Raw genomic sequence first — 27393 nt, 5'->3', positions numbered from 1 at the left:
CCCGGGGCCAGCTGCGGGCACGGCCCCGCCGCCCGAGCCATGGATTCTGGGCAGGTCATTTCACCAGTCTGGCTGAACAGATTATGATTATTATTATGATTATTCGGAATTACGAGAAGGTACGACTGATTATGCCTATCACGTGACACGAGATTTTCCTATCTTGCGCCTTTTGCGTCTCTGCACACTGGAGGGCTCCCTATGGGCTCAGATCTTTTTTGGCCAAAAAAAAAAAAAAAAAAACCCCTGTGGAGGTGCAGAGAGGTGGGACTTGAACTCAGCCACCGGCCGCCTGGGGGGCTACAGTTGACCTCCCTGAGCTTCACTTCCATTTTCCGTCGAGCGGCGACCTCAGCGTCACCGGGAGCAGAAAGGAGCGTGGGGGGTGGCGGGGCCTCACCCCAGCCGGGGACACGGCAGATGGAACATTCGCCAGCCAGCCCCTCCGGAAGTCCGGGGGTGGACGAGCCTTTCTGCTCCGCGGCTCAGCACAGGGGCGACGGCCACGTCCTCCAGAGCGACAGGCAAAGCCAGGCCCCGGAACCCAGCCCCTCACCTTCTCCCCGAAGATCCTCTGACAGATGCCGTTCTTGGCCAGCTTCTCCTTCACCTGCCGGGTGAGCTCGATGGTGTCCACCTCCTGGTACATGTAGATCTCGTACTGCTCCGGGGTCAGCGGAGGCACCGAGGGCTTGGCGGGCTTGGACATGGGCACGATCGGGGAGGAGGGCAGGGGGCTGTTCTGGGGCGTCTCGCTGCGGCTGGCCCCGGTGAGGCTCAGCTCCGAGCTCTGGGAGTACGGCGACTCGGCGCTGGGCCACTCCTTCCAGTACTCCGACGACGAGGGTCCCTGGAGCTGGCTGCGCTCGGCCCGCGGCTGGCTGCTGCCACCTTTCTCCTTCGCGCCGCCCGTGTCTTCCGACTTGGTGTCCTCCGGGGGCGCGGTGCCCTTGCGCTCGGGCTGGACGGGGCCCCACCAGTGGTCCTTCCACACGCCGCCGCGGCCCAGCTCGCTCTTCACGTGTCTCAGGACCCCCTGGGCGGACTCGGCCGCTCCCTGGAGGTCCAGCCCGGGCGCGTCCTGGGACTCCTTTTTGAGGGCCGGGGGGTTGGGCAGAGCGGCGGCGCCGGCATCGGGGGCGGAGGGGGGCTTCTTCAAGGAGAGGGCGAGCGGAGGGTAGCTGGACACGGACGACATGGGCGAGGAGGGTATCAACTTGGGGGTCAGGATGGCGAGGTCTGCCTGGGACAGCGGCGCGGGCTTTAAGGCGGGGTCGAGGGCGGCCTGCTGGGCCTCCATTTCGCGGCGGGCCTGCTGCAGGATGGAGCGGATGGCGTCGTCGGAGCTCCCGCTGCTGGACGTGGACGACGGCTGGGCTGGCTCTGCTGCACGGGGCAAACACAGATGTGAGATGGTGGCGGGCTCGCCCCCCGCGGCTGGGAACTCGCTGCGTTCCCCCCGCTTCCTTCTAACCGGGCCTCCCACAGGATGCGGATTCTCCGGGAGAACCAAGCTGCCCTCTTCTGCCAACGTTTCCTCGGGCAGGGGACCCCGCGAGCTTCCCGTCTGGGCAGGGCCAGATGGACTAATGTCACCTCTCTGAGACCCGCTGGCCTTTACCTCACACCATCTAAAAGGGTTCGTTATCCCCGAGTGTGGGGGGCAGAGGGCAACAGGCAAACCCCGGGGACACGCCACCATCCCTGAGGATTTCTAAACAAAATTCTCGTGTGCTAAATTCCAGAACTATAGTGGTTGTGTCAACCTTTAGGAACAGAATTTCTGCTAACGGTTGCAGCGTGAGACCAGAGTCTCCAGTGAGACACGGTGTGCCTGGGCTGCCTCACGTTTCTTCCTCCCGGGGCAGGTGACTGTGGCGTGGCCAGCAACAGTGGCCAGGCCTTGGCCGGGAAGCCAGGGCTGCGACCTTGGGGAAGTCACAGGGGATGGCTAGGCCTCAGGATGCCCCTCTGTGAGCGTGGGACGGGTGATGGGTTAGATCGAGGACTCTAAATGAGGGCTCTGCCACAGAATCACTCGCTGGGCTTGTTAAAATGCATGTGCCCAGGCCCCAGCCCCCAGAAGACCGAGGAGCAAGGCCCTGGCTGAGCTGCGCAGGCTGAAGGCTCCCGTTCGCAGACACCTTCGCGTCCGGGGGAGGGAATCACACAAGCCAGCTCTTCATCCACCTTAAATGAGTTAAAAAGTCCTTCAAGCAACAGGGACAACCTTTTAGGCCTCTCGAGGCCTTGGTTTTACTGGGTGACCAGAGGCCCCGCTTCTCGGACCCACGTGATCCCCACAGCACCCTCAGGGTGCAGGCGGAACCCCACTGCTCTGCAGGAGAAACCGGACCTTTCTGCTCCTGATTCGGGGCTGCCTCCCACCCCATCAGGGTGTCTGGCCAAACTGCTTTGTTCAGCCACCGGGGGGAGGGCCTGGCTTGCAAGTCAGCTCTGGTCTGGTGAGGACGAGCTACGCCACATGGAAGGTTCCCCCAGCGTCAGGCCTGAGGCCTCACAGGACAGTCTCCCACCCGGTGCCCTGGGGTCCCTGTGAGGAGGCAGATGGTGGCAGAGGGGCAGGTGCCGGGACAAGAGCTGAGAGACCCGGTTTGCCACCCAGGACCTGCTGTTTAACAAGTCTGTGCATAGCGTTCTCACTCGGAGCCCGAGTCTGAGAATCAGCGGGAGGGAGAACAGTACGTGTGTTTCAGGGCAAGGGGGAGGCCCGAGGCTAGATAGGACGGGGCGGTAAAACTGCCAAGCCCAGGCCTGGTCCCCAGAAGGGAGCTCCGGGCTCGCACTGAATGAATCACGCGGGAGTGGGCTGGCCTGGGGGGAGGGCCCGGGTGGTGGCCTGGAGGGAGCCCTGTGCCCAGGTCCGCGGGCGAGCGGCTCCGCAGACAGGGGCCTCACGGGTACGGGGCCGGTGTGTGCCCACATGCCGCACCCCAGAGCGAGAACCCAGGCGCTCGGGTCTCCTCCTGGCAGCAGGTCTGAGCCGAATCTACAGCCGGTGTGCCTCACGGTCAGCACCCCCGAGCGTGGGAACACTCTCCCCCAGCGGACGAGGCAGCTCTCAGGGAGGCCACCGGACCGCAGAGCCGGACCTCTGCCCACTACAACCTCCCACTCGGCCACGTTCATTCTGGAAAGCAGCTCAGGACTGATTTTGCACCCGTTCTCTTTCAGGGTTTAGTCAAGGACGTATCTGAGTAACAAAGCCCGTGTGGCATCCGGGGAAGGAAACGAGACACACACTGCCCGTCCGCGTAAGTCAGGGACAGTCCAGGCCAGGGGTACCCTTCTTGAGTCAATGCTAGGATGTGGCCTGATCAAAAGACGGGTAACTACGGGAAGATGGGAGATCGCGCAGACCTGCTCCCCTCTGCACTTGCCTAAAAGCTTGAAAACACACCTTCTACTGCGTGGGTTTTTTTTTTTTTTTTTAAGTTAATTACCGCGAAGCACAACACTCATGACAATTCTTCTAATTAAGCCTGGAAGACAGTGGTCAGTAGCGGATTCCGTACCCGTTTTCTGCACCTGCAGCTCCCGTTTGGCTTGTTCCAGGATGGACTTGATTGCTTCGTCGGATCCGGAATCGGAGGCTCGGATCCGGGTCGTGATGTTACCTGCGGGAAGAAGCCACAGCCATGACGTCAGAGCCGCCGATGGTGAAGCAAACAGCCAAACACAAAATCAGTGCTGCGCGAAGAGGTCATTCTGATCAGCGGCTCCCGAGCCGAGCCGAGGCCGGTGGAGGTTAGGGAGGCAGGCGTGGCCTCCCGCTGAGCCGTACCTGCGGAGCGTGCCACGTCACGGCCCCGAGCAGGAAGGGCTTCCTGCGGAATCTACCTGGTGGCCAGCGGGACGAGCTCTCCCAGTGACCCAACTGGACGGCACCCGTGGGGCGGGACCAGGGAGAGCAGGCCAACCCACTCCGGCACGAAACCGGAAGAAGGCCCGAAAAAGGCACTGGTGTTTGCGAGTTGTTTAAAAGGGACCCCAACAATTGCTTTGGCCTGGGACCGTGCTCGAGGTTCTGCACGTCTGTTGGGACACTGGTGTCCCCCCCTCAAAAAGCAACGATGGGAGAGGCGGGTGGAGGGTGGAGGCGGATGACCTATCGGTCAAGGGCACATACAAGGTGAAGAGGGTGAAGGCTTCCTGTTTCGGCTCTAGGATCACATGCCGTCTTTCAAAAATTTATGAATGAGGCGAGGAGCCTGCAGGGCTCCATCGAGGACAAGACCTCAGTCTCTTGGTCACAGGGTGGCGCTCTGCAGAGTAGCCACATGCACGGACACACGGAAGCTACGGAGGCCCGGGGGCTGGCCCCGGCTCCTTCTGGAAGCCTTCCACAGAGCATATCTGACTTCTCCACTGCCTTCTAAGTATGCGCCGCCACACCAAACCATTGCAAAACAAGCAGACCGCGGGGGCCAAGCCCCTTTCAAGATGCAGCACCAAGGAGCGCAGGGGGACCCAGAGGAGAACCGAGCACGTGTGGAGTTCGCTGGAATTTGTTCGTTCTGTAGCACCTTTAACCCAGTTCAGAGTTTAAAGGAAGTACAAGGAAGCAGCAGCATGTCACCTGACTCAGCCATCTGATTTTTCTCAGAGCGATGACTGTTATGCTCTCGCCCGCTTCTGAGAAAGGTGTGGGGGGGGTGTAATTTGCACCTGAACAGGGGCAGGGATGGCACTGGGGCACTGATTCTTAGGGGCGCTTTCTCTCCTGGCCTCTTCCGCACCCGGCAGAGCGCGGGCAGCTCAGGAGGAAGGGACTGTACGTCCTTGGGCCCGTGCTCTGTTTCATACTTACTAGCTGTTTATCCATCAGGTTCCAGGCCAGAATCACACTGCACAGTGTTTAACCCAAATGCACAGCTAAGGACATGCTGCTTCCTAGGTTTTACTAACTGCAAAGAAAAACACCTGCCTGCGACATACCTTCGGACCCATTTCTTCGTTTCGGTACTTCCTGAAATAGTCTGTTCAGGCTCTGGCCTGGGTTCTCTGTTGAAAAACAAGTGTGGTAAGAACAAAACAATCAGGGGGATGGTGGTGTTGACGGTATGGGCTGTGCGACATGACATCTGAGCCGCCTGTCACTACAGAAAGGGCTCAGGGCTTCCTGTGCGACTCGGGAGTTAACCAGAAACTTCTGAGAGGCCCTTCCCTGGCCAGCCGGCCTGCAGAGGCCACGGCTCTGCTGCGGAAGATCAGACAGACCTAAAGAGTGGCCCACGGCACCGACGCCATGAGGGTCCAACGGAGGGAGCACCGCCTGCTGCCAAGCGCACGGCCCACCAGCCCCCAGAACAAAGCTCACATTAATCATCCAAAGACAGTCGATTTCAGTAAACATCGCCAGAGAGAGCTCGATGTGCTTTGTGCAAATCGACGCCGTTTGGAACGGCTCCCTCCTCCGTTTGTCGTGTTTCAAATGCGTCTGGTAAGATCTACCCCTCTCTACCACTGCTGGTTTAGCAGAACGAACCCCGTCGTTCAAGAGGGATGCGATTCTTTCAATCAGGGACGCGAACGGACTTTTGCTCTTTTGGGGGAGTGTGGGGCAGGAAGGCTGTTTCAATAAGACTTTCACGCGTCTTTCTCCAGGCAGGCGTGTTTGGCTCACGGGGCTGCACAAATCGCTAACAGAGGCCAGCACCGGGAGGGAAGCCGGCCACAGGACACGCTCCCTTGTGGGTGCGGGCAAGAGGAGAGGACACGTGGCTGATACGCTCCCCCCAGGCCTGACCCCGGCTGCTGCTGCCGCGGCCCTAGGGCCGGATGCCACCAGAGGGCTCCGTGGGTGAGGCCGGCACCCACGGCCCATCGGACCACTGGACATTACACCCGTTGGGATGTGTGTACGGGGTGTGATTCTGTCTGATTCGGTGAGGTTCTGGGTCTCCTATATGCGAGGTGCTCAGCGGGGGTCAGAGGCCATGCCCCCCCCGCACCCCCCCCCGCCCCAATCTACGGGCTCTGGCTCACGCCTGCCGACCCTCGGCCCCTAGAGATGGCAAAACTCAAGAGAACTTTACCTGATGTGATGCGCAAATGTTTTGTCGCGCGCGCACATGCACAGTCACACGCACACGCACACACACAGCCCTGACCGGGCTCCCACGCTGGCGCCGGCCCCCGAGAGCCTCTCACCTCTTTGTCTGCCTTGGATGCTGCGAAGAGCCAAGATGTTCTGCTCGTCCGAGAGGAACTGCTTCATCTTGTGAAAGGGCTCCTTGCCGCGAACGGTCAGTTTATTCCATGGCTTGGGCCGGGCCAGAATCTCGCTCACGGACCCTTGAGACAGTCCCAAGACATAGTGTCCGAAAATGCGCTGTCCGATATTGTGCTTGATCAACTGTTCCTTCACCTGCCGGGCGATTTCGGCCGTGTCTATCTCCTCGCCCTCGGAGACGCTCCCAGCGCTTTCTGACTGGCTGGGAGACGGGGCCATGCCATTTACATCTGGGCTCTGTTGTAATGGACTTTGGGAAGATATGGAGTTTGTGCTGTATGGACCTGTTGAAAAAATCATGCTTGTGCTTCCTGCTTCCTGTATGGCCTTGGAGTAGAAGGACTGCATGAGCTGTCGTTGGAGGAGGGAGTTTAGTGCAAATTTTCCCGAAGAAGCCAGGGGTAGGCTGGGGCTTGCCAGGGATGAGCTGAAAAAGTCTTGCGTTAACCCCGCTGGTGAGAACTGGTGTGTACCATTAGTATTGGAAGCCTGCTCCCCCGTGTTGCGGGACAACTGAGGAGGAGGGGAGGCCGGCATGGGTCCAGGACGCCGACTCTCAGGCTGGTCTTTCCCTTTTCTCCTGGCTGACCCTACAAGGAAGGGCAAACATAATGCATTATGGGGGATTCAAAAGGGAAAAAAAACCAAGACCAAAATGCCAAGTTTGCCCCGCACAAGGGAAAAAAAAAAAGTGCAGATTTTTTCCAAGGGCCAATGAGGTGTGTTGGTTTGTTTTTCGATTGAATTTTTCAGTTAGCCAAACGAGGCCCCCCGAAACAAGCAACATGCATTTCATGTTTGCACCTTTCTTGTACGTTGCAGCCTGGAGAGTCCCCTCGACACGGATTCAAACCCCTAACGTGGCAAGGGGCCGGTACCACACACAGTAAAGAGTCGACAGGTCGCGGGGCCTCGGGTCGGCCGCTAGCGTTCGAGCTATTACCGGAAGGGCCCCGCCTGAGGCGCAGCAAACACTGACATTTGGGGACCAACGGATCCTCGCACACCACTTGCTCTGAGGCGAAAGCACTGCACCGAGTCCGCTCGATCGAAGGCACGCACATTTTTAAGAACGAAATATCATCGGAGCCCGAGACACTGTTAAACGGTTTACCAGCTGCCAAAACCAGAAGCAGTCAGTGACGCCACCATTTTGGGACGAGCAAAGAAAGGCTAAGGACGGGGGACGCGCTCCCAAGGAAAACCTGACAAAGGAAGAAAAGCTCCGCTGAGGCCGGGAGCAGCCCCCGAAACACCACGAGACAAAGGCCGCACGCCTGGGAGCGGACCGGCGAGGCCGCTGTCCTCCGAGGGTCCCTCCCGGCCGCTCCGGCCACACCGGCCCTAACTGACCTCCGCAGGCGCCTGCGGCCACACGCCTCGTCGCGAGCCTTGGTAAGCGGGGCGGGGGGCGAGGGGAGCCGTGAGGAGGACCCGGAGGAGACCAAGCGCTCATTAGTCAAGGCTGTCATCGACCGCTGCTGCTCCCGCCATGCATCGGCCCCGACTCACGGTTCACCTTCCTCTTCCTCGGCCCCTGGCGGGGACCGAGCGCGGCCCGCGACACCCTGTCAACCTACCACTCAGGTCGCTGTTGGAGATGCGCAGCGCGGCGTTCTCGGACTGCAGCGAGCGGTTCTTCTCCAGCAGCAGCACCTCCAGGGGCTTGGATGCGTCCTAGATGGGGCAGAGCAGGGCTCACCGTGGGGCCGGCCGCCCTCCCGCTCCCGGGGGCCGCTGGACCCCGTGACCCCTGCTGTGATGGCCTGTGCACCCGGCTCTCTGGCGCCAGTGCGTTCCTGGAATCTACCTTCCCCTGGAGATGCTCCCACACCCGGGGCGAGCACTCGAGTTCCTTTCCGAGAGGATGCGCTCCTGTCCTGGCCATTCTTCTTTTAGCCCTGTGCGGCTTCTAGAAAACTCCCTGCTCTCTGTGCCGTCCCCAGGTTCCAGGAGTCTAAACCTGTGCCTTATCGCGTACGAGGATGGGCCACCGAGCCACAAACTGTCTGCAGGTCACTGCAGAGGTGACCCTTTCCTTGCGGCCAGCCCCAGAGAGTCAGCTGCCGTCGGTGCACAGGGAGCAGCACTCCATTTGATGCCTTAAATTCTACCTCGCTCCCAGGCTCCCGGGTACCAGGGTCATTTTGCCCCGTCTCTTTTTCACGTGAGGCAACAGATAAAAGTTCCTGGGGTGCCTCAGTGGCTCAGTGGGTTAAGCCTCTGCCTTTGGCTCAGGTCATGATCTCAGGGTCCTGGGATCAAGCCCCGCGTTGGGTTCTCTGCTCAGCGGGGAGCCTGCTTCTCCCCCAGCCCCCCAGCGCCTGCCTCTCTGCCTACTGGTGATCTCTGTCAAATAAATAAATAAAATTAAAAAAAAAAAAAAAAGAAAAAAAAGAAAGAAAGTTCCTAAGCCAGTCCATTTGGGTCTAAAAGTGGTCTTATCCACGTTCTTAGCGCCTGAGTGGAACCACAAAGTCATGTGAACTGAGCTACCCATCTGGAAAACACTCACTTTTCTCTTCTTGCCTCTTTTTGATGAAAGATAATGCGCTTGAACTTGCTTAAGGTTCCCAGGAAATGACTCGTCAGCCGTAGGCGGGAGGTCTCATGGAAATTTCGAGAGCGTGAGGCTAGCCCAGGGACGGACAGTGACCACGTGAGCTGGCCCTCATGCACACTGATAGCAAGCGAGAGCACGTACCTGTGTCCCAGCGCCCTCGGACGGTGCGAACTCCATGGACTTCAGGATGCTGTGGAGAGCAACACAGAGCGGTTATTCCCCGCTCCTACCTTTGACAATGGCCGCACTAATGAGCAGGAACATCGCGCTCTCCTGCACTCCAGGAACGGACGCCCTGACAGCTTTAACAACCTCTCTGGCAGCAGCAGCATCTGATAGCGTCTCTAGAATAACTATTCAACTAGCAGTTGGCCAGCGAAAGTTTCCTGCCCGGCATGTAAATCATTCCATATGGAATCACACCAGGGCTGTTCAGAGTATAATTTTAAAGTTGAACACAGACGTAACATTGTTGCAAGTGGAATGTATTTGTCAGGCTTACAGGGAATGAGAAAGTTGTAAGCAGGAAGCCAGAGAGAGAAACCTCATCCCTCCCACCTGCCCCAGGGCCAGACGCTCACTTGGTGGCGGGCACGAGGGACCTGGGAAACTAGGCAAAAGGTGAGGTCCCAGAGTGGTTGGCTCAACGGCCGGCCACAGCCCTGCTCCAGGGCTCCCGCTGCAGGGGAGCGGGACTGGATCTCCTTTGTTCTCCTTGTAGCTGCAATCACCTCGGTCCTGGCCTGTTTCCACCAGTCCGTGAGCCCAGCGAGTCTGGGTGCCCAGAATCATGGTTTCCAGCGTTCCTTTCAAAGGGACGTGCCTTCCTGTGTCTGAGTCTATCCGGGAGGGAAGGGCAGTGGGCCCAAATGGCCCCAGGAGCTTGGGAAGGTGAGCGAGCGCGGCTGTGGTGCCCCGGCACCCAGCCACCTGAGCTCTCCCAGTGTTCTGATGGCCGTGACTTTGGCCTCTGTCCTCTTTAAGTTCCGCAGGAAGTGTCATCAAGAGAACCCCGTGTAGGGGCGTCTGGGCGGCTCAGTTGGTTGAGCGTCTGCCTTTGGCTCAGGTTGTGATCCCAGAGTTCTGGGATGGAGCCCTACACTGGGCTCCGGGCTCGGCAGGTAGCCTGCTTCTCCCTTTCCCTGCTGTTCTGCCTACTTGTGCTCTACCAAATGAATGAATAAAATCTTAAAAAAAAAAAAAAAAAAAAAAAAGGCAGCAGGGTGTACAAATGCCCAGGGGCCCAGGAGATCCCCTTGCTACAGTGACCGTGGCAGTCACTAAGGAGCTGACAGCTATTTGTGGCTTAATCTTCGCAGTCACCTGCGTCACACAGACCAACAGAACAGGAACGAGAGAGCAGCTGGGTGGGGGCGGGGGTGGGGAACCTTATAATTTTATTTTATAGGGAGCTATTGAAAATACTAAGAAGTCGGGGCCGCATTGCGTCAGCCGGGAGAGAGGTGACGAGCAGTCTAGAACTTGTCCTCTTTTACGGCCGTCGCGTTTGTGCTATGTTCTTGTCTGAGATCTTCTCGAGAGCTGTGTAACAAAAGGCTGAAGTGAGCCTATGAGCTTACACCCCAAACACCAGCGTCGGCTCATGTGTTCCCTGGATCTTTACCGAGGGCCTGCCGGGTGCCGGGCACTCGGAGGGCCAGAAGCGCTCTGCCCCTCGCCCTCGCAAGCTCCACAGGCTGTCACAGGCCGGCGACAAACTGCAAGCAGCACTCGAGGGAGAACACCTGCCGGGTGCCCTTGGCAGCAGAAATCTCCTCGGGGTGGAGACGGGGTCCGTCTCCGGAGGAGTCAGTTTCTGAGAAGGGCCCGGGGCAGGGACGGGACAGCAGGCGGGCGCGTGTGTGGAAGGGCCCTCAGATCACTAGGAAGCGGGAGGGCAGGAACGTATTTTAGCAGAAAAGCCACCGGAGTGGGGCCTCCAGATGCCAGACCCGGGGCTGGGGGTGGGGGGCGCGGTGTGTGCCTGCGGCAGAAAGGGCTGCGGGGAACGTGCGCGCCGCTCTGGGAGGAAGATGCCGGCCAGCACGCAGCGGCCGGCCGCGTGGGAGGGCAAGGACCTTGAACGTGCTGCGCGTGGGACGGGGCTGAGCTACGAGGAGCTGCAGGACTGAGCTTCGGGGATGGGAGGGGGCGGGGGGCGAAGGCCTCCCCATCCGAGTTCCTCTGACTCGGCACTAGGAGGCACACGTTGTTTGCTTGTGAGTGGGAGGAAGAGAGGAAGGAAGGGCGGCGGGGCCAGGAGGGGCAGACAGGGACGGTCGGACCCGGGAACAGGGCGCGCCTCCAGCCCGGAAGAGGCCGCACCTGACCGTGGGCAGGTGTAGGCAGGTGCAGGGGGTGTTCCAGTAGGTGCTGCAAGGCTGTCTGCGGCCCGGGGGGCGGGACTGTCCAGGGAAAGACACTTTGCGCGGCGGGGCATGGGGCGAGGAGCCACTGGCACGCGGTCGCCAGTGAGGCTGGGGGAGGCTCAGGGAGCTCGTGACCGAGGGAGGGCGACGGGCCCTGGGGGCAGGAGGTTGAAGAGGCCTTCCCGTGGGCTTTTTTAAGCAAACCCGAGGGAATGGAATTCAGAGTACCAAGAACAGCATGGCGAGTGGGTGTAGGCTTATTTTAAAAGGAGAAATTAAAAGTGTTGGGGGGGGGGTGCTGATGGGATAGCAGGGGAGTCGGAAGGATCTGGGGTGCGGGTGGGGGGCGTCAGCCTGGAGAGAAGGGAGGGAGATGCCCCACCAGAGCGGGAAGTCGGAGGGCAAGGAGGTGTCTTTGGTGGGGTTGGGGCCCAAAAGGGAGGAGCAGAGGGACGCCTTTCCTGCAGCAGTGCGGAACCCAGGCTGGTGGGGCCCAGTGGCCGTCTGGAATATTTGGGAGCCCAGCCATGGAGGTAGGGATGCCCGTGAGCTCCAGGAGGGCCGGAGGTGGCCCTGGGTGAAGGATTTTGGGGCGACAGGGCACGGCTGGGAGGCCAGGCACGAGGGGGCAACTTCTACTTGGGAATATTTGCATTAGACAGGCCTTCAGCTTTGTCTCCCGAATGGGAAATTGTACCTGAGAGCGGGAAGTCCTGGTGTCTGAAGGTGGTCAGGGCGGTGTGAGGCCATGTGTACTCTTTCCACTGGAAAACACTCCCCTCGGGGTGCCTGGGTGGCTCAGTGGGTTGAGCCTCTGCCTTCGGCTCAGGTCATGATCCCGGGGTCCTGGGATCGAGCCCCGCATCGGGCTCCCTGCTCAGCAGGGAGTCTGCTTCTCCTCCCTCTGTCCCTCCCACTCTTCCTCAAATATAAAATCTTTAAAAACAAAAGCAACCCCGAGACAAAACATTTCCCTGCTCTGCTCCTGTCTGGGAACTCACTGCTGGAACACAAGCTCGTATTTCATAATTTCTATCAGGGCACCATCTCTCCCAATTCTGTGCATACTTGAAATGACAACTTCTCAGAAAAAGTCCCAAGAGCTCAGGCACAGGCCTGAGTGCACACGCCTGTGGCACCGAGCCGCCCGGGACCCGGCCCAGGGATGGAGCAGTTGCCGAGGCCCAGAGCAAGCGCCTGCGGCCGCCTTGTCTCTGGTGTAGCGTTTCCTTAGCAGAAGTCGCCAGCGAGCTCTGGCTATGGGGTGGCCGTGCCGGTGTCGCCACTTACTTTAGTTCTTTCTTCACTTCTTCATAGTCAGCCTGTCCTTTGAGTTTTTCTTCCAGTTGCTGAAAACAGAGGAATATTATTAGTGGCCGTGTCTGCAACAGGTTGCTTCAACATGAACCAAATGTTTGTGTCTCCATCCTGCACCCCCAAATCTGCATGTTGCATTCCAGCCCTCCAGGGTGACAGTGTCAGGAGGCGGGGACTTTGGGGGCGACTGGGTCACCAGCAGGAGAGCCCCATGGATGAGATCAGTGGCCTCACCCCAGTGTGTGCGGACATGGTGGGAAGTCTCTGTGAATCACGGAGCCCTCGGCAGACACGGAATCGGCCAGGGCCCTCCGGAACTGGGAGAAATACGTGTTTTTTGTTTAAAACACCCCTGATGTCCTATTAACGGCCGTCTGCACAGACTAGTCCCCAGAGAAAGGCCAGTTATCCCTAGAGGGCACATAACGCGTCAAAGTGAGTGGTGCCAACGTGCGGGGTCCCTTTCCTGGCCATCACACTTCCGGTCTGGTGCGAGCGTTGAGTGTATACGAGCCAGTGTGAACACGCACACGCACGGGGATATATGGTGTAACGTCAGACTCAACCAGGGTAGAATGGAACTTTCCAAAAGGGGAAAACAGAATGAGAAAGGCCATTTTGTACAAAACGGCAAACAGAACAAAGAGAAGTTCTCAGCACTCCACAAGCCCTTGGTCACTGAGTGTTGGCATCGGAGAGGCATTGGGGGGAAAAAGCATCTGCACCTTCAGATCCGCCCCCCAGCCCCCCAATGTGGGCGTTTCAGGAGTGGAGGCCTGCTCAGCTGGGTGGTCTTTTTGTCAGGGTCCCGCGGGAGGGCCCTGGCAGGGCACCAGGCCGGCGGGGCCAAGGCTGGGCACAGTCGACTCTCCGGCCCTCGCATGCCCTTCAGAGGGGGGAGGAGACGACACACACCCCAGCTATGCTGCTGCTCTGAGAGCTCGCGGGGCACCAGTGGGGCTGGTCTCCGCAGGATTTTCTTGCTTTGGGTGGTCAGAGAGGAAGTTTCCCTCCACGTCGGTGCTCGGACTAGTGGCTTCCGTCCTCCCACAAAGGGGAAGGGAATGAGGCAGCCCGACCGGGGCACAGCTGACAATTCAGCATGTTCGCAGGCTTGGGGTGAACGAATTCCAGGTCCCAAATCCAAAGCGCTCCCAGTTGCCTTTTAAGGTTCTGCTTGGCCAGCCATGGCTACGGCCACAGTTTAAGGCTGACAGAGACTATTCTAGAATTTGGGGAGGAGATGCCCATCGGGCCCATCAGTTCACCCGAATCTCAACTTGCTGGCTGCTGAAGAGTTCAGGTGTCCTGGAAACTCCACTCACTCAGCTCATCTTTGCCCATCGCGTAAAAGGGCTCTTCTGTCTTAGCTCCCTTTTATGACCTCCTGCAACCTGATGTATCACGATGGTGTCTCATCATACCCAACGGAGTGGGGGCGGTTAGCATGCACTCATTTTCCGACCACAGATCTCCGGAGGTGCTCTCGAAGAAGTGATGACTGCGTTCTTTCTCTAGTCGTGGGCCAGCCCTCCCGAACAAGAGACCACTGGGTGCCACTGGACGCAGAGTGCCTTTCAGGCTGTGGAATTCAGACGCTGGATATGAAACGCACAGAGAACTACAGTAGGAAGGGCAGCAAGACGGGACAATCCAGACCACTTTAGAAGCCAGCAAGGCTCTGAACCTGGAATCAGGTCTGTCGCTTATGAGCGGGACAACCTTGGGGCACGATAATCAGTGTTTCATCTGTGAAATACTCAAGGGCAGCAAAGACCTCAAAGGGTTGGGGGAAGGAGCACAGGGCCAGATCCTGGTGTAGATGTGGCACTACAGGGCCTCTGATGTGGGCTGTCACCAACGCCAAGCCTCCCAGGGAACATGGCTTTGCAGACCTATGAGGGGCCCTAATTAGAAGGTTTTAGAACTGGAGTCATGTCACTTGGTCGGATGTGACAGTTTTCACCGAGGACGGACTCGTCTGCTGAAATTTCTGCTGCCTGCCCGGGGGCAGCTTAATCAAGAAGAACCTCCAGTTTGCTTCTGTAAACCTCTGACGCTCGTTTCTTGGGGCCGACAACAGGATGCAGGCCTGGCAGGGCTGTCTGACAAAGCACGTGGGGACCTGTGAGCACCGTGAGCACCGGGAGCCACACCCTGTCCTCTGCTTGGGTCTTTGACCAGAGACTCCTCACTGGGTGTCTGAAAAGCCTAGTTTCAAAAAACTCTCAATCTGGACTGGGCAACAGGGGCCCTGGCTGTTGGCCTCTGGGGAGAAAGGCTCCTCCCAGATTCTGCGAGCGCTCCTTGAAGGGGTCAGATTCAGGGCTGGGTTCTTCACCCCCTAAGACTAGCTCACTTAACTGCCGCGCTTCTGTGGAGGTGGCCGTGTGCCCCCCAAAAGAAAACAACCCCCCGAGTCCCACCATCAGATCGCACTGGGGCACGGGCCGGCCCCACCCACGGGTCCCTGTGATTCCAGGAGGAACTGACGAGGCGCATGCTGGCAGGCCAAGCCGGGTGCTCTCTGGAGGCCGGGGCTCCGGAGCCCAGTAGATCAGCCAAGGCCTGGCTCTGCCGCTCAGTTGCAGGGTGACTTTGAACAAGACACTGAACTTCTCCAAGCCTCAGTTTACTTGTCTATAAAACGGGGATAATGGCACCCACGGTAAGGGGGCTTTGGTGAGGCTGGACAGGATAACGCTCACTGGAGTGTAGCACGCAGCAAAGCACCCTGGAGATGGGGGGCGGTTACTGTTCCTGGTGTCATTAGGACTTTATCCCTGGGGGGTGGTCCTGAGTAGGACCGTATGATTCTGGAAGGGGCTCCCTGGTTCTGAATACAAGGGCTCCGTTTATGAAGTTCTCCACTTCCTAACAGGTGTAGCCTGTAGGGCCTCATCCTCTTCCTCTGGACAGTGGGGACAGTAAGAAAATGGGTCCTCGCGGGCCAGCGGCGGGGATCTGCAAAACGAGTGCAGGCTGCCAGCACCCCTCCGACAGGACCGTCGTAGGATCCAGTCCCATCCGTTCAGTGACACAGCGCACACTCATGGTCCCGGGAGCTCAGCAGGCACTCAACGAGAAGACTTTGAGTTGCCGGAATAATTATCCATATGCAGTTCTTAAAATGCTCTAGGGATACCAACTCACAGGACCGCTGGCAGGAAGACTGATGCGGACACCTTCAGGAAGACACTTCTTCTGGGTGGCCCGGCAGGGGGCAGGGCAGTAACACCTCTTTACCCCCGAACACGGTGGGCCGGGGAGGCGAGCCTGCGGCTGTGTGCAGGTGGTGAGTGACACTGCGTCTTCACGGGGATCCCTGGGCTGAGGGGCCACCAGCCGTGAATAGGGACGTGTGACCAGGCTCCCTGGTCTTGGGAGTGGGGGGTGGGGTCAGATGCATCGCCCCTTGGGTTAACACGCCATGTCTGAAGTCCTGGCTGAGGCCGTGTGCACCTTCCTTCCCTTGCACAGGGAACCGTCTGGTTTCCACAATTCCTTGGTGAGAGGTCGACTTAGGATCTACTGGGTTAGTACCCAGGACCAGACTGTGGCAGGGGAGTGATGGTTATCCTGGAGGGCTCGCTGTCGGTGGGAGCAGCGTGACCCCGGATGGGCAAGGGCGATCCCCAGGAAGGCAGCCCTGTTGGAGGTCACTTCCAATTTGCCTGTGCGGTGATCCAGGTGTGACGCTGGCAGCGGACTCCTCCTCACAGAACGCTGCCATCACAGACCAGGAGGGTTCAGGCTCAATGCTCAGGCCATAGGGACACTGCCTGCAGGTGGAAACACCCGGGTCCGACATGAGGTGACCGGGGCACGTGTGTCTTTCTGAGAGAACAAGTCCAGAAGTAATCAGCTCCTGAAAGCCCTCCTAGTGCCGCGTGGTCTACTACAGCCGCCCTGGGAGGGCCCCCTTGTGACCTCCTGCTCCCCCCACAACCTTACGCGGACCTCGAGGCCTATAGCTCGGATGGAGTCCTTTGGTTTCTCCAAGATTGATTCCCAGGGCGCTCTTCCCTGGGCCCTCACCCCAGTGGCTGGGCAGATCGCCTCTGCTTCCTGTGCAGGCGTAACCTCCACCCTCCTCCTCCCCACGGAAGCCTCACTCCTTCCTCTCCCTGAATCTGTGCTCACATGGTCTTTGAGACGCAGCCAGCACAAGGCTGGGGGAGGCCCGGCCCCAGACTCTCTGCCCCCGAGACTTTTGATGTTTGGGCTCATCTGTGCGACCAGGGTACGTCTCTCCTGTTGGGGCACGGGAGCAGTGGAAGGACTCGAACGGGCCTCCCCTGACCTCAGCAACCTCCTCTGCGAGACCACGATCGTCATCACGGCAGCTCGAGGGGCGAGCCTGAGACGTTGATGAGACGCTCACTGAAATGTGACTGAAGGTAGCCTCATTGCGGAGAAACCCGCAGCCGGGTTAGGGAGCCTGTGTAGCGAAGCGCCAGCGTCCAGAAACCAAGAACTGAGCCAAGCTAGAGAAATGGTTTTCAGTTCTTTCCCTGGCCCAGCCCTCGGAGGGTCACAGCGTGCTCCACGGGGCTCAACAGGGGCTCAATCAGAACTGCAGGGGTGGGGGGCAGAGAGTGGGCGAGGCATGTGGTTTGGAGACAGCCCCCCGCCCCAGGTGATTCTAACACCCCCGCCCCCCACGGGGAAGTACTCATCTTTAGAAAATACAGTGTCTCCCAAGGGGAGATTGGCATTCTTTTAGCTAGCCTTTCTCATAAATAGCCATTTTTCACTAAAGCTATTGGTAGCGTGATCTTCTGTGCTTTAGCGAGTGAAATGCAGGTGACCGCCTAATTAGACTGCGTCTGTCCTGAGCCGCTCCAACAGAAGACCACAGAACAGAGTCATCAAAAATAGCAGTCCTGTAATGGCAGTGGGTTATTTCCTTAATCACGAACACAGAATTAGCCTGCACAAGCAGCGATGTGCCCGAGGACTTGTCAGATTCGGCAGGTAGGAACCTCTCCGGCTTCCGAGTCTGTTTCCACGTCTGTGTGAAGATGGGAGGGGCACCCTGTGTGTGGACAGCGAGGCGTATAGGGTGAACTTGGCTTGAGAAAGCAGAACACGGAGAAAGAGAGACGGGCAGACATCCAACTGTTGATTCACCCTCCTGGAATTACCGATTGATCGTCGGGATGAGGAAACGGTGGTTGCAAGAGATGGAGACTTTCGAGGTGCTAGAGAAAGCAAACCCGCGGGTCCCCAAATATATTCCATTTCAGGGCATGCCACTGGGAAAACCCCAACAAGCTCAGGAGCAGAGACGCTGCCCTGTGAAATCAAGCCCCCGAGCGCCATCGGCATTCACGGCAAAACCATGCCCCCTGATGCCCCAAAGCGGAGTGGGGGCCGTCAGCCGAAGCATCCCCAGCCGGCCATCCCGCTTCGAGCCCCGCACCATGTGTCCCGGAGTCTCTGGCTGCCGGGCCAGAGACCCCCTCACCCCCTCGCCCGTCACAAAAGCATCAGGTTGCCAATTTGATGGGTCTCGTTCAGAACATATTTTTCCTAATAACCGTATTGCTGTTTAGTTTAGATTTGAGACTATAAATTATACACATTAGGAAAAAAAAAAAAAAAAAAGCAAAGCCCTCGGAAGATATCTCATTCCATTAACCTGCCTCCTTCGGGTGAGGGAGGTAGATGGGCCTGTCTGGGGGCGGCTAATGCCTTTTGTGCAAGGGTTTGGTATTGGGGGGATCTTCACTCCTGGTGACAAGGGGTTAAGATAATTAGAATCAGAGAAGTCTCGTTACTAGAGGATATGTTTTGATTATTAGATCAGATGAAGATAAGGGAGCGATAATTTTGGAAGAAGTATTGCCAAATTGTTTCATTAACTGCACCGTATTAAAGAATTCCCCCAAGATACGGATAAAGAACATTAATTTGTGAAACTGCGTTTCATTTTTTGTGTGTGTGAAGGCAAACATTAAAACCTTAACTGATTTAGAAGCAATTGCTCCATAATAAAAAATGTAAGGTCTATAGCCTCCTTCTCCTAGTCAAACACAGGATGTATCTTGAGTCATACCCCTTAACTATAACAAAGCAGCAAAAGGCAAATTATCTAATAATAATGTCACTGCTGGGGTCAGAAATGGCTGTAACACGAGAAAATTAGATTTAATCTAGAAATAAAAAATGAACGCTGGCACTCATTGGGCAGGCTGATGGGAGAGTAAGAACCATGGAAGAAATAAATGCTTTGGTCGATAACGAATATGTCAACCCTCTCCCCACATCAGCAGGACTGGCTCCTCAGAGGGGCCCAGGCACGCGGCAGCTAGCTTCTCGGACGGCGCACAATGTGTACTCCAAAGAGGCCAGGAGGAAACCAGGAGGGAGAGCAGTGGGTGCCCCGGGTCAGGGAGGTCAGACTGGCAAGCTGCCCACCAGATGGTGGCTCGGCTTGAGGTCAGAAACACGATCGTGCCTCGGGAAGGGAAATCTCAGTTTTTCAAAAAAAAATTAAAACGGGCCTAACTACACTCTGGAATTCCTTTACGTAAGAGAAAGTTTTCCTGACATTTTCACAGCTGATCTTGACGCACTGTATTTAGTACACAAAGACTGCGCTTGGCCATCATTCGCACTGCGCGAACAGATGCTGGGCGGGCATCGCGCAGGCTGGGAAGGGATGGCAGAGTGGGGGCCTGTGTCGCCCGGGGGCCGGGCCCACACCCTTGCTGGTCCCGTCGCCTATCATCAGATAGAACACCTCTGAGGAGGCCCTTCTGGCCCAGACACGCCACAAGTTTAGTGTGCGAGGATTTTCCTCGTGTTGTGCTAACTATAACAGGTTGAAAATATCTCCAATCAAGTATAATTATTTTTTAAAATATACCGAAAGGCTGGCAGAGCTGGACGAAAGGCATGTCTGTGCAGATGGCCTGCGACCTTGGCAATGACTTCAATCCCACACAAGCAGGTGCACAAAATGTCCTTCTTCGGGAGGCCAGGTGGGGAAGCAGCACCGTGGGTGGGCCCTGAGGACGGGGCCTTCCACCAAGCACTGCCTGCGAGGGACAGCCCGTGAAGGGCAGTGCCATCCTGGCAAGAGCTGGCAGAAGGGTTCAAACTCACTCTCCCTGCCTTGGGCTCCGGACTCTGCTTCTAGCTCCCTCACGGAGATTCAAGGCTGTCCTACGTGCAGTCAGTTCCAGACAAGACGCTCTCCGGAAGGAAGCTCTGCCAGCCCCTGTGTGCCTGTGCCTCCGAGAGATGTGTCCAGGGGAACCTCATGCCTCCTTCTGTTCCCACTGTTCTCACCGGAGAGAAAAACTCTTGCCGATGGTTGGAGCTCAGGCTGACAAAACCCTGAACCGTGGCATCTGCTTTTAAGGTGAGGATGGATTCTGACCGTGACCTGGGCAGACCACAAACGTGAAAGACACTTGTGCAACGGCCAAGGCGGGGCTGACAAGGTGGCCTTGGAACGAAGGCCTCTTGCTGCAGTAAGGACACCCAGCATGTGTCCCAGACAGTGAGGACAGAATCGACCCCCTGGGCCGCTTCGCCCTGGGCTCCCTGCAGGGTTGCATGCGGAGGAAGGCAGAGGCAGGGTGTGTGCGCGTGTGTGCGCGTGTGCGCGTCCGGCCCTCCCTCGGCCCGTGGCCCGCACGGCGCCCTTACTTTGAGTGTGCTGTTCTTGGCGCTCAGCTGCTGCTCGAGCTGGGAGATCTGGCCGGCCGAGTTCTCCCGCAGCTTCGCGAGGCCGGCCTGGAGTCGCTGCACGTCCTCCACCAGCTGCGCGATCTCCCGCTCTTTAGCCGCCAACTCAACTTCCAGGCTGGAGCGGGTCAGCACCTCTATGGCCTGCTCCTGCGGAGGAGAAAGGGAATGACAAAACTGTCCTGGCTTCAAGCGGGGCTTGTGCTCACCTGCGCTGGCAACGGAGGCAAGAACGTGCACGTGGAGTGACAGGGACGGCGCATTTGCCTTGAGATGTCCCCTCCTGCCTCCGCTGGGGCGGACGTGCCAACACCCACCCTGTCCACCTTCCCGTCTGCACCGTGAACGCGCCTGGATTTGGTCACCGGACGCGTATTTACTGGGTGCACACCCGGAACCAGAGACACGCTGTGAGCACCGGGGGAACAGTCCCCATTGTCCCACGGCATCCTGTCCGTGCGTGGCATCCTGAGATGCCAAAGCCTGTTGGGCCCCAACTGTGCCACCCCGAAACTGAAGCAGGGGCGGGGCATGGGGACAGACTTGGGGGAGGCAGTGGGGAGGGTCCTCGTCGAGATGGGGACACCTGGGCCACCACCTGAAGGTGACAGACAGGGTCTTTCTGCGTGCTGGGGGTGCCAATAGGGCAGGCTCCGAGGGGGTCCCCTGGTAGAATGCAAAGTTCGCTACTGTCCTATCCAGAGGCTGGGGTGGTATCTGACCAACTGATTCCTAGTTGGCATTTTAAAGAAGAGCTAAAAGATGTGGAAGGGCGCATTTAGCATTTCTTTGCTTAGGAACGCTGATAACTGACTTGTTAAAACCTTACTGCCATCCACCCTCCCAACCCCCCACCCCAATTTGCTCATTTTGGAAACTATACAGAATAGGAAAAAGGTATTCAAAAAAAAACAACAGAAGAAAAAGTCAATTCTACTCCCCAAGGACTAAACCGGTCCTTTTTTCAAGTTTTAAAAGGAAGTCTGGAAGCTTTCCTGGTGGGTAGCCGCACTTTTTCTGGGCGTGGCCAGGGGACAGGGATGGAAAGACAGGACACCCTGGTCTCTGTGACAGCAGGGACCTGGGGGCAGCTCAGACTACAGCGTGGGGTGTCATCCTCGCTGTTGTGCCCCTCCCCCCGAAGTGCCCCAGTTCACGTCTTGCTCTCGCCCATGCTGGCAGGTGCGGCCCCGCCACGCCAGGCACGATGTGCTTGTCCCGGGGTTATCAAGGTCGGGGACAGCCAGCAGTCAGGGAAGCAGGTTTTTCACATCTCCCCGCTGGGAAATTAAGGATCCAATCATTCAAGAATGTAAAGCTTTGTGTGCAAAGGAATGGCCCTTTTCTGTTCCTTTAGTTCGTACTCTCTTGGAAAGTAAGGCCTTCATTCCCCGCTGAGTCCTGGCAGACACGCACATGGCCCCGGCGAGCACCTTCCCGCCAGCTTCTTTAAAAAGGCATGCGCTGTCCTGATCAGCTCTGTTCCGAGTGTGCTCCCTGGGCTGGCACCAACTCAGGAAAATGTTGCCGGTACACAGGGAGACAAGCCCGGAGAGGGAAACTGAGTGTTCAGAAACATCCCTAGCAATTCAACGTTACTGTGACGCGCCGACTGCCTTCTGTAAAAGGACCCGTCTGCAACAGTTGGGGAATTAACAACAAAACCAAACCCGCCCGCCCCTGACCTCTGAGCGTGTGGGAAGCCCCGCCCCCGGCAACGCTGGCTGGGACCCAGGTCAGGAGCCATGGGGACCTGAGACCCGTCCTCCTGCCTGTGCCAGGGGTTAGCGCCCAAGACAGGGAGAGAAGCACATGGAAGCGAGCCGTGAGGAGGAGGGAAGGGGGCAGACAGACTGGGGGGCTTGGTCAAAAGAAGAGGGGCTCCCTGTCGGGGTGGGAGCACTAGGGAGGCACGGAGATTGCAAGAGCAGGGACAGGGCAGGAGGGGGCGTCACTGATGCTGCGGACAGCTCGGAAAGGGGCGAGCCCCTCGCCACCTGACGGTGGCCGTTGAGGAGAGCGGCCGGGGTGCCCACACTTGTGGCAGTGGGCCTGGGGGGGCATGGAGGGGATGCGATGAGAGGGTATCAGGCAGGTTGGTTTCATGGGGTGCAAACATTGAGCCACATTGTCTCATTTTAACTTATTTATCAATTTTCCAACCTGATACCATGATAATGGTTTCAAGTGCTCTCCGGGAAAGTCTGCATCAGGAGCCCAAATGGGGCTCTGGGGCTTTATTTTCCTAGTTTTAATTTAATTTAATTAATTTATTTTTAAAAGATTTTATTTATTTACTTGAGAAAGAGAGAGAGAGAGAGAGAGTGAGAGCAGGAGAAGGGAGAGGGTCAGAGGGAGAAGCAGACTCCCCGCTGAGCAGGGAGCCCGATGCGGGACTTAATCCCGAGACTCCAAGATCATGACCTGATCTGAAGGCAGTCGCTTAGCTGACTGAGCCACACGGGGGCCCGATTTTTTTTTATTTTTAAAAGATTTTATTTATTTGACAGAGACACAGCGAGAGCGGAATACAGGCAGGGAGAGTGGGAGAGGGAGAAGCAGGCTTCCCACTGAGCAGGGAGCCTGATGTGGGGCTCAATCCTGGGACCCCAGGTCACGACCTGAGCCGAAGGCAGATGCTTAGCCACTGAGCCACCCAAGCTCCCCGAATCTGGGGGGGGTTAAATGGGAAAGTGCAAGTTGAATATCCCAGGGGAAGTGGTTCAAATGGTATGTGTAGAAACAGCAGCCAGCAATGCTGAGCCTGGAGTCAGGACGGGGACCAGAGGGCCATCTGCTCAACTCCAGGGCCCGAAACTGGCCTGGCCCCACTCTGCCCGTGCGACCTTGGGCACGTCAATGGACTCTCAGGCACCTAGGCCGGATTCCTCATTCATAACATAGCCAAAGTCATTTTGTGTCTTACATAAGCTCCAAGAGATGAGATCATCCTCCCCAAAGCAGTAAGACCTTGGAAATGAGACAGAGAAGGTCATTCTACTCGAAGCCCAAACGGGCTCACTTCCTGGCTGTCCCATCATGAGGACACGCGGGAGATAAGAACTAGACAAGGGCCCAGGAGGCGATGAAGGGGCAGAGGGTGGAGGGGGCGGAGGTGGGTCTCAGCCCCTGGGCGCAAGCTACAAAGGAAGTTGTGTGATGCAGTGAGCACGGGCTGAGAGGGGTGCCCTGCACGACTGCGGGGAGGTCAGCGTCAGGCATTGGAGATGCTCCTGCGATCACTGCCAGGAAGTGAAATGTACACAATTCAAAGAGGGTCAGGACCGCGGGGTCCCGTGTGTCTCTCTGGGCCTCAATTCAGCTGTACCTGAAGCACCCCGGGGCTTTAGAAAATACATGGGCTCTGGGCCGTCCCCTGGAGCCTGAGGCTCAGCATCAGGACTCTGGCTGGGATGAGCCTCTGAAGGAAGGAACAGAACTAGCTCCCCCTGGGGGGCACCAGAACCAAGTCCCCAGAGTCTGTCCCAGCAGGGATATCCCTGTGGCTCCAGGCTTCCACGGCCTGTAGGGGGTCCTACGTGCTTCCGGGTGCCAGGTCTCGGGGGTGGGAACTGCGATGGCTCAGCGGCCAGGAGAGGATGTGGGAAAACTGTCTGTAGAGTCTGAAAACATGGTTAAAAAGGCAGGCCTTAAGATGATGAGTCCAAAGGGAAAAATGAATGTAAAAGCAGAAGTTACTGATGTAGGACTTCACTGAACTTTGTCCCCCTAAGCCCTGTTCACCTGCCCTCGCTCCCAAGCTGCGCGCGTCTGAGCCCTCCAGCGGAGACCAGCACGCCCAGGCTGAAATGAGCTACGTAACGATCTCTTTTACCCTGCAGCCATTTCCGTATCAAATATGGATGAGACACAAGAGCCCTACTTGAGATGGGAAAAAAACCCAACATGACATGATGGTGCGCCTAGGACCCCAGACTCAGAGAGAGATGCCCGGCTCTCGGCTAACACCTGACTTACATTTACCCCGGGCGGGGAAAGGGGAGGGCCTCAGTTTCACTTTCTTACCGACCCTCTGTGTTTCTGCCAACACCAAGTGGCCGGACAGGCTGATTCCATCTGGAGGATTCACCTGGTAGGGTCGGCTGACACACAGGCGTGTTTCCTAATAGTCTGGTTTGTTTCGGTTCAAGGGGCGGCCTGCCATAAGTACTTGACAAAGGACCTGCTTACGTCCTGTCTCACTGACCGCACGCGAAGGCGAGCAGCTCGACGGAGGGGAGAGGAGTGTGTCATGGAGGACGACTTAGGCTCAAACTCCAGCTTGATCACGGTCGAGCTGTGTGACCTCGGGTAAATGACTTAACTTCTCTGAGCCTGTTTCTTTATTTGTCACACGAGGATAACAAAACCCACCTCTAACGACTGTGTTGTCTCAAGACATAAATGAGCCAACCAGATCAAGCCCCAGTGCGGCCCCCACCGCAGCGCAAGAGCCCACCGCGAGGCGGCTCGCCTTCCACGACCGGTGAGTCCATTCAGACACCCAACGGATCGGCTTTTGCTTTTGCTCCATCTATGGCCTCCACTGTTTCCCTGCCGCGTCCTGCCAGCCAAGCCCAACAGACATTTTCCCACTGGCCTTGTCTGCTGTGTTTGCTCCGCGGCTGGCTGGAGCTACTGGGAGCGCAGGCCTCGGTCGGGGCGCGGGGAGGCCTGGCAGGGCCGCTCTCGGACGACTGAACCCGAGCCACGTAAACACGGCACTTAGCCCGTGATGAAGTGTTTAAGCGCCTCGAGGACCCACAACTTACTCTACCTGTAAAAACATTCACTTCCTTCTGAGATGCTCTGGTTGCTGCCGTCTTGGATGGTGCCAGAAATCCTCTCAATCAGAAACATTTAGCTCGGGAGCCCCATGCAGACACACGAGGATGGACGGCTTTCTCTCGGGAAGCCCAGGCGACCACAGAGGCCTGGAGAGCAGCCGGACCAACTCCTTCCTCGAGGGTTACTTGCTGCCCTGGCCATGGCGCCAGGTCCCGTGCTGGCACGTGTGGGTAAAGGGACAGTGACAGAGCCAAGGGGACGTTTCAGGTAAAATGAATATCGGAGTCCACGAAGTTGTGATGGCTCCTTAAATGGAAATCTTTCCTCTGCACTTGAACCCCTTAAATCATGTTCTCTGGAATGTTAATTGACTAATTATTTTTAAAACGGAATGTCAACTTAAGGAAAGGAAATGAAAAATCCGTTCTTAAAAAGGGGTCCTCACACTAAAACTCTGCTTCGGATTCTCTCCCGGGGAATCATTTTAAGAAGTCCTGCTTGAGTCCTGGCTGGGCCACTGGGGCCGAGCCTTCTGGGCCCACAGGTTTACATTCTGGAACTTTCACTTCATCATGTAGGTGAAGAAAGGAAATGCCTGCCTCACGGGTTACGCGGAAGAGTGGTTGTCTAAGCGATGTGTGAGCGGGTCTCCTGGTGAGACCGTGCCCCCTCTGGAAGGGCCTGCCCCTCCCTGCTCCCTTGCTCTTCCACTGTCCACACAGCAGGCCTCTGCTAAAGGAAAGGACACCCACAAACACAACTCACCCACCACAGGCCTCGGGAGCAGGAGGGCCCTGGGAGCCACTGACTCCTGCTCTGTTCACAGGAAACTGAGGCCGCCCAAGTTTGGCTACCTGAGGTCTTTCAGCAAACAGGGTATGAGCTGAGCTTTGAACCCGGGGCTCCTGGATCAGAGATGGTGAGGCCAACCGCAGTGAGTCAGTGCTGAGGTTCTGAGTGACTGTGATTTTAGGTCAGGACTTGCTCTAAGCGCTTTGCTTATAAGGATTTCCAGAACTCTTACAATACACATGATGAAACCCAGGCCTGGGGAAAGTCAGGCTACTTGTCGCAAGTCATGCAGCGCTGGGGTCTGACCCCAGAGGCCTGGCTCTGACATCCAGGTCTCAACACCACGCTGCCCCCCATCACCGCTCGGCGCTCAAGGCAGGAGCCTGGAATCTCAAAGTCAAGGCTGCCTCGTTCGAGCTGGGAAGTTTCTGTCTAAGAGCAATCTGTATTCATCTCAGGAAAAGGAATAAGATGTGTGCCTCACTCCTTCCGAATGCTGGGACTTGGAGTGCATATGCTACTACATGCGCTTGGGAGCCCACAACCACTTTATTCCCTCTCTGGCCTGCCCTGCTCGTCCGCAACTGTTTTCTCAGGCCGGAAGGACACACTGAAGGCGAGACCCAACCTCCCAATTTCCCGGTGTAATTCTGGCAAGGCCCCTGCCTCACACACCCAACCTCTGGCAGCGGCTGTCTCTGAACAGGCCTAGCCAGGAAGGCCCTCTCTTTGGTGAGGGGAATCCCCTGCCTCGGCCTCCAACTTGGCCTTCATGCCGGGCGGGGGACACGCTGACCACTGAGCTCGAAGCCCAACCGGCAAAGCTCTTCCTCTGACCCGTACGTGTCCCATCCCCAGAACGCCCGAAGCATTCCCGTCCAACACAGCAGCGCTGGTGAGAATATTTTCCCTAGAAGGCCCGTCGAGAAGCAAGCAAGCAGCTAGAACCCAGAGGGGTGGAGGCTCGGCGGCCAGAGTCCCTGCGGGGCCGGGCTACCCACCACGTCCGGCGCCTTCTGGATCTGTGAGGCCAGCTGGAGAGAGTGGTTGGCCGACGAGAGCTGCTCCCTCAAAGTCTCCGCCTCTCTCTGGGCCACCTCTGCCCTCTGAAGGAAATGAAAAGTGTGAGAAGAGAAAGTACATTCGGTTTAACAACTGACAATTATTACAAGAACATTCATCAATTCATGCCTGACTGACTATAATTGATTTTCCTAAACACTCAACCTAATAAATGCGCGAAAAAAACATAGAATGTGATGGATTTTTATTTTAAACAGTACAAGGAAGAAATAATTGAGCGATTATGACAGTAATTTAACGCTAGGAGCAAGGAGTCCCCTGCTGATACTAATGCTCCGGCCCACTGAATTTCCCAGACTGAATAAATACGAGTGGAAATAGAGTCTTTTGATTCAATTTCTTTCTATTCTCATAGACCAAGAAGATTTTATTGCAGGATTACTCCTGGGAGTAATTCTCACGGGTAAACAGTGAATTAAAGACACTTTGGCCATTCTCTTCCTGAAGACGCGCACAATGTTGTGGTTGTTTTCCTTCAGCAAGTATTTCCATGAGCGAACGGGGTGGAAAGGCCGCCTCATCTG

The 27393-nt window shown here is 57.2% G+C and overlaps 1 protein-coding gene across 17 annotated transcripts in view; it reads right to left on the bottom strand.

Moving 5' to 3' along the window:
• Positions 1–27393, bottom strand: part of CUX1 (cut like homeobox 1) — a 350246-nt gene that overhangs the window by 63974 nt on the left and 258879 nt on the right. For 2 of the 17 annotated variants that reach the window (XM_082712973.1, XM_082712961.1), the window contains exons 10-18: positions 26788–26892; positions 20168–20356; positions 12479–12537; positions 8961–9009; positions 7837–7933; positions 6175–6846; positions 4960–5025; positions 3537–3638; positions 557–1386 (exon numbers count right to left, since the gene is read on the bottom strand). In XM_082712973.1, the coding sequence (XP_082569099.1) occupies positions 557–1386; positions 3537–3638; positions 4960–5025; positions 6175–6846; positions 7837–7933; positions 8961–9009; positions 12479–12537; positions 20168–20356; positions 26788–26892 (2169 nt within the window). The remainder of the gene's footprint in view (positions 1–556; positions 1387–3536; positions 3639–4959; positions 5026–6174; positions 6847–7836; positions 7934–8960; positions 9010–12478; positions 12538–20167; positions 20357–26787; positions 26893–27393) is intronic. The other 15 variants (XM_082712962.1, XM_082712975.1, XM_082712974.1 and 12 more) reach the window with 9 other exon arrangements.

Source organism: Mustela nivalis, assembly GCF_964662115.1.
Source record: "Mustela nivalis genome assembly, chromosome: 19".
Taxonomy (NCBI): Eukaryota; Metazoa; Chordata; class Mammalia; order Carnivora; family Mustelidae; genus Mustela; species Mustela nivalis.
This window is presented reverse-complemented; position numbering and strand designations above follow the sequence as displayed.